The sequence below is a fragment of the Marmota monax genome, unplaced genomic scaffold (genome assembly GCF_021218885.2).
Source record: "Marmota monax isolate L192 unplaced genomic scaffold, Marmota_monax_Labrador192_F-V1.1 WCK01_AAM20220418_F8-fsc00121, whole genome shotgun sequence".
NCBI classification, from domain to species: domain Eukaryota; kingdom Metazoa; phylum Chordata; class Mammalia; order Rodentia; family Sciuridae; genus Marmota; species Marmota monax.
Genome location: NW_026693351.1, coordinates 2,791,749 through 2,800,854, shown reverse-complemented (window position 1 = coordinate 2,800,854; position 9,106 = coordinate 2,791,749). Strand labels below are relative to the sequence as shown.

The window sequence follows — 9,106 nt, the reverse complement described above, 5'->3', positions numbered from 1 at the left end:
CTGTGAATAGAGAATAGATCATATTTTTTTTTCGATAGCACCTGTCCGAGTCTTTCTCCCTTTTCAAAAATGTTTTTCGTTCAAACGTGGCTGTCCACTCTGAGGATCTCTCTCTGTCTGTCTGTCTCTCTCGGTCTCTCTTCCCTGTTGCTCCCTCCCTCCTTTGCGCTGATCATTTCTCCCCAGGCGCTGGGCCCGCGAGGCAGAGGCGGCGGTGCCAGGAGGGGGCGCGGGGCGCGGCGGCCCGAACCGCGCGGCCCCGGCCGGCCGCAGCTACTCGCTCTCGTCTTTGTCCTGGACCGTGGTGGTCGAGTGGTTGTACAGTCCCTGGGCCATGAGGTGCAGCGCCAGGCCGTTCTTAATGCCTGTGGCTTTCTTGATCTTGGCACGCTTGTTCTGGAACCAGATCTTGATCTGGGACTCGTTGAGGCTGAGCTCCTGGGCCAGGGTCTGCCGCCGCTGCTCCGTGATGTAGCGGTTCGCCTGGAACTCCGCCTTGAGTCTCTGCAGCTGCTCCGCCGTGAAGGCCGTCCGCGGCCGCTTGTCCTCCTTCTCGTTCTTCTTCTTCTTCAGCTTCCTGGTGCGCGGACCTGCAGCGGCGGAGAGGGCCGGGTGGGGGTGGGGACGAAGGGCAGAGGGGAGGGGGGGAGAGGGCAGAGGAAGCCGTGAGAATGGCAGAGCCCAGCCGGGATCTAGCCCCGTGCTTCCGGGGTGATCCGGAGGCCCTGCTGGATCACCAGCTCCCTCCCGCCTGGCCAATCCCTCCATCGAAGAGCCCTTTGCTGAACCACTCAGGTCTATGGGTACCTTTCTGGGGAATGGTGCAAAAGTGCCAGGGAGGAAAACTAGCCCAGGTTGTAGGTGCACCCCACATCCTAATTCAGAACAGAAGAATCCGGGGACAGGCTTAAATCACAGCACTTCCTGGCCAAGAAGGCAGGAATCCAAGATAGAGATTTGAAGCCCCATACTGCCTAGCCACAGTTGGAGGTCAGAGGCCTACTATTTTCTCAGCCCTGGAGTTAAAAGGATTGGGGCAGTAAGGACAGGCTCTGGTGGGGGATGACCGGCCTGCAAACTCATCTTCCTTTCTTTCTAAACAAGTTACATACATGGAGGCACCTATAATGAGACAATGCGCGCTTGTAGCCATTGACCGGAGAATAAGGGGACAGGGAAGAGGCTGTGAGAAGGTTTCCCAGCTCCAAAGAACTTGATGTCTGTTCTGTGCCTCCTCTTCTTTCTCTATGGCCTAAAAGAAACACTTTCTAGGGCAGGTGGGAGACACTGACTGCTCCTTTCCCTCTGAAGGGAAAGAAGAGGCCTTCACTCAACTGCAGAGGCCCTTCATGGGAGGGGGTACTCTGTTTTGCTTCTTGGATAATACCAACAAGAAAAAGAGAGCCCTTTCCATTCCTCCACCCAGCTACACAGGAAGGTCCCTTCCTCTCTTCTTCGAACCCGCATACTGCAATTTTAGGATCAAAAACTCCTGAATAACAGAAATAGGCCAGACTCGCTTTCTCTGCCCATGGATGCCATTTGCAAAGGAGATCATATCCATTTCCCAGTCCATGAGCAAAACAGGGGCAGAAAGATGGTGACAGACAATCTTTAGAGCAATCTGCTCTATGACTTGGTGGTAAGAAGCCCATGAAGGAAAACTCCCAGAAAAGTAAAGTCTCCCTCCAATGACAGTCTGAAAAGAGGGCTGCTATGGTGTCCAGCCCTGGAGAATGGAAGGAGACCCAGAAGTTGAATCTTCTGGTCTGTCCCTGGATAGCCTACACCTGTGTCCTGTGACTTCTGTGTCCAGGTCTCCTGGCATGGACTTGCTGGGCCCTGTCTTGGTTACAGGAGCATACAAGTTAAGTCCCTGTCAGGCCTGTTACTCTCTAAAACTGTCAGGAAAGAAGGGTCTTTGCCAGCATCTCCAAACATAGCGACAGAGGGGTAAGATGGGCAGCTGGCTCGTGGGGCAGGCTACTGTCTGGGATCACCAGCTGTCCTATGACAAAGAGTTCAGGCCTAAGCAGACTGTAGTGACTCAGGTCTAGCTTGGGGATCATCCCCCTGAACTGCCCAGACAGGAGAAAGATCAGGTCCTCTACCTGTCCAGGCCCATGAGAAGGAAAGCCATCACAAACAAAGACAAGGCCCCCTCCAGAGCAGGACTGGGGTTTAGATTAGTAATTAGCTGAGCGGGCAGAGATGGCCCAGGAAACGTGTACATCCCCAGAAAGGCCCCACTGCGCGCGGTGCGTCTGGGGCATGTTGGAGTGTTGTGTATGTGTGTGTGCGCAGAGGCACGGACACTTGTAATAAAATCGTAGCCTCCCGGCCAGACCAAGCCACACAGCCTGACAGCTCAATCACTCTATCCATCAGGCGAGTCAATCAAAGCAGCTTTTCGGAGGTTCAGGGAGCCCGACGTGTCAATAACGGGGCTCGAGATGGCGGGGGCTGATAGCGCTCATCGATCCGCGCCTGGCCGGCGGTAGTACCGCGGCAAGAGACCAGCCAGAAAAGAACGTAGCTAGGCTGTATCTGGCCCCCTGGCAGACCCCGGGTTCCTAAAATCCTGATCATGGGCCAGAGCCCCTACTATTCTCTTAGTGGCCCCCACTGGTCTCCAAGGCGCTGCCGGGCCCAGTGTGTCTGGCAGGCCTTGGTCTCCTTTCCGGGGCCCAGCTTCTGTCCCAGGGCAGGTCTTGGCCTTGAGCTGGCCAAACGCAAGGGGACACCGAACAAGAGTGGAAGAAGAGCCCAGAAAAACCAGCTCCAGCTCGTGGCTGGCCTAAATCTGCTAAATGGCAGATGTTCAGAAGGACGGAATGAAAGAAGGAAAACGCAAGGCCGCGGAGAAACTGCTGGAGAGGCCGGCTCTCCTGTCCTTCGCCCTGCTTTCAAGCCTGAGCCGGACCTGCTTTCTCTCCTTTCCCACTGTCTGTCAGCTCCCAAAGAACCCGAGGCCCCGAGAGCACCTTCCTGATAACTGCCTTTCACTGGATTCTACCCACCCGGATCCGACTCTTTTGCAACCTGACTGAAAGAGGAGGATGGCGTGCAATGTCTTCTTCTCCCTTCCTGTGTTTCCCCATATCTGTCTCCATCTATGTAAATGGACTCTCTGCAGAATATATCGAGATTATGTTTTTGTCTGTAAGAACAGGCAGCGAATATTATTTCTCTGGCCAAAGCGTTCCCCAGTCAAAGCCTTCCTCTACCGGACCAGACTGGTGGAAATCAGACCCAAATCACTAGGCCTGTCTTCCCGCTAGCTCTAAACACTCCTTTCCTTGTAAGAAAAAAATCAATGACTAATTGTACATCTTTCTTAAGAATAATAAAGGTAAAACACAAAAGAAGGCCCCAGGGGCTCAGAGTTCAAAAATCAAAGGATCCAGACCTCCCATGCCAGGAACTGTAGTTTCCCGGGTGGTGGACTCAGAGGCCAGGATCACAGATGTGGACACATTCGGATGTGGCTGGCACCGGGGTAAGGAGGAGGAATCGGGCTTGCGAGAGGAGAGCGCCTGAAGCTGGGTTTGTTCTCCCCAGCGCGGCGGCTTGTGGTTCTGGGGGCGACCGGCGGGACCGGAAGGCACAGCGAAGCCCCGGTTTGGGTACTCACCAGAAGACGGACGATCCGAGTAGCGAGTGCAGTAGACCCAGGCGGGCCAGACGAGGGGCTGCTGTGAGTCAGTTTTGACCACGGGCCCACCGTTGGCTGAGCCCATAAGTAGGATGGCAGGGTTGCCGTGCTCCGGGTACTTCGCGCTCTGTGCGCCAGGACTCCCCGCGCCGCTTCCACTGCCGCCGCCGCCGCTGTCCGAGGGCTTGGCGGCTGCTGCTGCTGCCGCCGCCGCTGCCACGGCCGCTGCCGCCGCCGCCGCCGCCGCCGCCGCCGCAGCCGGGTTCCCGGCTTTGGACGCGCCCGCGCCGGCGGTGTTGGCGGGCTGGGAGCCGTCGGGTGGGCCACAGTTCGCGTCCGCGGCGCATAGGAGCGAGGCGGCGCCCGGCGCCCGCGTGCCCAACGGGTGGACAGGGTCTCTACCTGTGCCAGTCTGGCCTCTGTCACGCTCGACCCGGCCTCCTCCTCCTGCGCTTCCTCCGGCCGCCGCCGCCGCCGCCACCAGGAGCTGCGGCGGCGGCTGCTCTTTTTTGCAGCCGAAATCCGGCCTCAGGATGTTGTCGATGAAAAAGTTGGTAGTGCGGTGCAGCTGGGCCCCGGGCTGCGGCTGGTGAGCAGGCGCCGCGAGATGCTGCGGCGGCGGCGGCGGCGGGGGCGGGGGGTGCGGGGGGAGGTGCGGGTGGTGGGCCAGGGGCGGCAGGCAGGGCGCGGCGGGCGGCGAGGGGGGCGCGGGCTGCGGGGATACGGGCACGCTGTCTCCATCGCTGCCGCTACTGCCGCTGGCGCCGGGACTGAGGCTCAGGCTGAGGCCGCCCGGGGCCGCCGCCGCCGCCGCCGCGCCGAGGCCCGAGTCGCGCTGACTTTTAGGTTCCGGCTGCTGTTCTTCCATGCTCGGCCGCCCCGCCGCCCCGGCCGCCGCGCCGGCCCCCGCCCCCCCCGCCTCGCTCCCCACCCCACTTTGCCAGCGGCCCGTGGGGGTGCGCCGAGGAAGGAGGCAGGCGAAGCCTCAGCGAAGGCTCGGGGCGGGTGCAGGAAAAAAAGCCCAGGCGTCTGGCCTGGATCGCTTGCTCTTATCGAGCAGATAGATCTCGCTGTCTCTCCCTCTCTCTAATTTGTAGACATCCAGATAATGTAGACACTTGGCTATTTCTTTTCCTTTCTGCAACCAGATTCAATGATTTGTTTTAAATGGGGAGTAAGCCACGGCCAAAAGGAAAGAAAAAAAATGAAAAAAGAACAGAAGAAAAAAAGAAGAAGAAAACCTCTAAGATTCTTTTTTCTTAAAGGGAAAAAAAAAATAGTCTTTAAAGTCTAGCCATCTTCCTAGGCAGTAGTGAGGGGTTTGACTTCCCCGAGTGTCACGCTCAGCTGTGCCCAGAGCGCGAGGCTGGCAGCGCCTTTAATCGCCTTTGCTTTTTTTGCAGGGAGAGCGCGTCTCCGCCAGCGCCGGGCTGCCTTTTTTTTTTTTTTTTCCCTCAAATCTCTGACAGCTCGGATCTTTGCACAAACTCTCTCGCTTAAAAAAAAATCACCCAGGCACACTTTTTGCCTTCAAACCGGAAGCACGTGAGTCAGGGCCGCACGTGTGCGGGGCCAATAGCGAGCCACGACTCGCGCTGACACTCGGGGCTTGGCCCAATGGGCGCGCGCGGGACTTTGCGGATAAATAATCCGGGGGCGGCGGCATCGGGCGGAGAGGGGGTGCCGCCACTCGGGCCCGGTGCGTCCGGCCCGCCCTCCCCAACTCGCGCCCGCGCCCCTCCCCCTTCTTGAGGCCCAGACTGAGGAGGGGGCTAAAGAGGCAGGGGAGGGGTGGATTTCGGGGTGTAGGCAAATAGAGAAGCAACTCCATAAACAACTTGTTGGAGAAATGCAGGATTATGGGTGCGTGCGCGCCGCGCACGGGGTCAGGAGGCAGGGGTCTGGGTCCTTCTGCACCCCCCATGCCTAAGAAAGCATTTCTCTTTCCCTTTCTCACTCCTTCCTTCCCTCCTCCCCCCCTTTGCGTTATGAAGGGAGAAAGCTTGTTGTAACTGGGTGTGTGAGAGTGTTTGTGTGTGTGTGTCTGTGTGTGTGTGTGTTGGGGGAGGAGTAAGATCAGGAGGTCCGTGATGTGAAATAGACCTAGAATTGGCTACTTTCAAAGGCTCAAGTTTATTTTTCACGAAGAGCAATCCCGGGAGGCCTGCTGCGCTAGCTTGCACTGCCAGTTTGTAAGTCTCACGCCAGCCGGCTATTCTGCATTTCCTTTCTGGGGAATCCGCACCCATGCCCTTCCCTCCGGACCTTCGACAACACCCGGGAGCGGCCCTGGCGCCATGGAGCCAGGCCCAGAGGGCACAGAAGAGACCCAGCACCCGCTGCCTGTTCATTCCCTGGCTCCAGGAGTCAGAGTTGCCCCAGCATGGTAGAGTCGTCCAAAAGAGGGCACTGGGCAGGGCAAGTCAGACCGCGAATGCACTCGAGGCCTGGATTTCCAGTTCAGGAAAAACCTCCGTGTTAGATTTCCCAGCAAAGTAAAATCAAACAAATAAAAGCACCGCGCCCCAAGTGTTTGCCCTGGCCAGCCGACTTTGCGGACAATGAGTTTCCCTCAGTTTCGGGGCAATTGAATGTCCTAGGATTGCTCCCAACTCCCTGGGCGCCTTCGACTGTAACCCTGCGAATTCTTCTCTATCTTTGGGGGACTACGGCCCGTCTCCAGCAGCCCCCACGTTCAGGTCTGCGAGAGTTCTTTTTCGTTATTTCCTTGGCAAAGCACCTCACAAGTTTTCCACACCAGGGATACTTGGGGGCGTGGTGCGCTGGACACTGGGTGGGGGGTTGCCTGTGGAGCTCTTTTGGAGGGCCTGGGTTCGACTGTCTCCTGAAGTCTGCAGTGTCCGAGAAAGGTTCCAGCAGACGAGGCCTTCACGGACATGTCATCTTGGAACTCCGGTAGTCCTGCTCTTCCTGAGCGCCATTCTCAGTGATCTCTTTAGGGATAGTATCTATCTGGGACAAGTGGGTGGAGGCGAGGGGGGACGACCTTCCCCTAGTTTTCCAGAGAAGTCATAGAAAGATTAGGAGAAACATATAACTAAAAACAACAAGCCAAACTACTGCAATATCTGAAGTTTCTCCAAGGGGTTGCAGGAGAGCGGGAATTCCTGGCTGCATCTTGTATTGCTGGCTGCATCTTGGGGTCAGCCGAGGGTCCCCTGATTTCAGAGGCTGAGTTCCTGGCTAAACCTCCCCGGCGGGGCGGCCTAGTATCCAGAACCTCTCCCCCGAGCGCTGAGTTGGGCAGACCCACCGCGGCCTCCTAAACTTTCCCCAGCCGTCCCCATCCCCACCTTGGAGTCTCCAGGGTCCCCTTCAGTCTCACATCCAAGAGCTCCCCGAAATTTCCAAGTGCCCCTACCCCTTCTTTCCGAAATGGGGGTGGGATTTTATTTATATTTAAGTTCGCAAAATTGAAATCTTTATCCCGCAAGCGAGCGTGGGTACTTAATTAAATTCTAATTAGGACACTATCAATATCCTATTTAGCCGCGTAGCTTTTGTGCGCCGCGGTCCCTTTCAGCGCCGTAAATAGGGTCTCGACGCCTTATCTCGCCTGCAGGAGACGCCTCGAGAAGGGCTGCGGAAGATAATTTATAGGTTTTAATTACTCTTCATTCCGCCTGATCAGCTTGGCGTTCATCACAGGCCTGTGAATAAAACCCTGGTCAAAAGCTCTGTCACATCGCGCTGGCAAGACGCTTAATCAAAGTGAGCGGCCCCGCGCGCCGCGCGGCCCGGCTCCTCCACGTAATTTCCAGCCAGCTGATAAAGCCAGCTGAATAATGCGGCGGCCCTTTGGAGACACCATTTACAGAAATGACTTTATTGACGGCTTAACGTCGGTAATTCATTTTACCTTTCATGTAGTGGAGCCCGGATTTGTTACAGTAATGGGATGATAAATGCACCCGCGGCCCACGAGCTCGGGCTGGATTAGGCGGCGCTCCACAGCACGCTGGCTTGTCCCCCCACCTTCCCCCAGGCCGAGCCTGGGTCGGATGCTCTATGCTCCGCACCGCCTGCTCTCCACAACCCCCACCCAGGCCCTTGGCCCTCCTCTCTCTCCTGAAATTGAGCATACTACTGGGAACTCTGTAGGAGCACATTGGAGTCCTAGCAAGCTTCAGATGAGGTGTGATCTGGCTGAGTAAGCAAATGTTAGCTGAGAGGGATATGTGAGGAGTCCAGAGGACTGGGCATGTGAGTGAGGAACTATAGAGCAGGGTGAGTTGACAGCACTAGTATGGGATTTGGTGTGCAGTGAAGTATTTGTTCACATATGGGTACACTGCAGTGGTTGCCATTTCCAGGGTACTCTTTTCTGCCTTTGGCAGTAAAGAAATTTCTTCCAACTTGCTAGATGCTCAGAGCAGGATGGTAAAGAGTTGAGTCTGCAGGAAACAGGTGAGGGAACCTGTCCAAAATGGAATGCAGTCTCTTTCTCCAAATGCCATCGGTTACTGGGCCAAATGTATGGAAGCTGGCCATTGAGCCCAGTTTCCATTTCTATCGCCTTGCAGTTCAGTGCTGCTGTAATTACCTAAGTGAGAAGTCCCACAGAAGACCACCAGGACTGGGCCATGTCCTTGCAATAGATTGATTGTCTCCAAATTTACTTTTCATATCCAACCCAGCTAAAGTGGAAAGTGACAAGGAAGAAAAAAAAAGATTGTTTTGTTTCAAATGTCAAAAGGGGGAACTTCAGTAATATCTCTTCCAACTTGAAGGAAAAGGGGAGCCCAAAGAGGCCTGCAGGGGTAGAGAGTGGAGTAAATTGGATAGGGAGAGACCCCAGCCCTCTGCCTCTTTTCCAAGCTTAGACAACCTCCATTTTGAGGCTAATCAGGAGCTTCCAGTAAGCAAGACACCTGGCCAAACAGAAGGGAATAGTGTGAATGAATTTTTTTTGGGGGAGGGGGGTGCTGCTGGAGAAGTTTAAGGATCATGAAATAGAAGGACCAATGAGTATTCTAGGGTTGACACTGACAAATTGTACCTTTTTCCTCCCCTTTCTCAATCTGGCAAAACCCAAAATCTTGGGGAGTGACCCAGTCTTGGGCTGTGGGACCCAGGGGCTTGTATTAGTGTCTGTTTGTGTGAGAGCCATCCGGAGAGAAACCCAGTCTATAAAAGCATTTCTGTGTGCCTGTATAAAATTGTATGTGGCAGGAGACCCTCACATGTGCACATTAGCATGTACATCTAAGTCAGCTGCACGAGTCAGCAGTAAGAAATGCGTTGGCTGAGAGTTTTGCTGTGTTCTGCTCAGAAAAGGAAATCTCCCACCACCCTATGTTTTCACATGATTTTTGGATTTCCTTTAAGGAGAGACAAATATTGGTCCCGTGCGCTTCCACTTCTGAGGGGGAGGAGGAAAATTGTGGAAGAAAACCCTGCAGGCTGGCCAGACATGTGTGCATGATGGGC

General features: G+C 55.6%; 1 protein-coding gene across 1 annotated transcript; it reads right to left on the bottom strand.

Moving 5' to 3' along the window:
* Window positions 1-273: 273 nt before the first annotated feature.
* Window positions 274-4,523, bottom strand: En1 (engrailed homeobox 1). Its single transcript, XM_046456820.1, has 2 exons — window positions 3,635-4,523; window positions 274-590 (listed from the first exon to the last, which is right to left on the bottom strand). The coding sequence occupies exons 1-2, from the start codon at window positions 4,521-4,523 to the stop codon at window positions 274-276; spliced, it is 1,206 nt and encodes a 401-aa protein (XP_046312776.1).
* Between the last annotated feature and the right edge of the window lie 4,583 nt (window positions 4,524-9,106).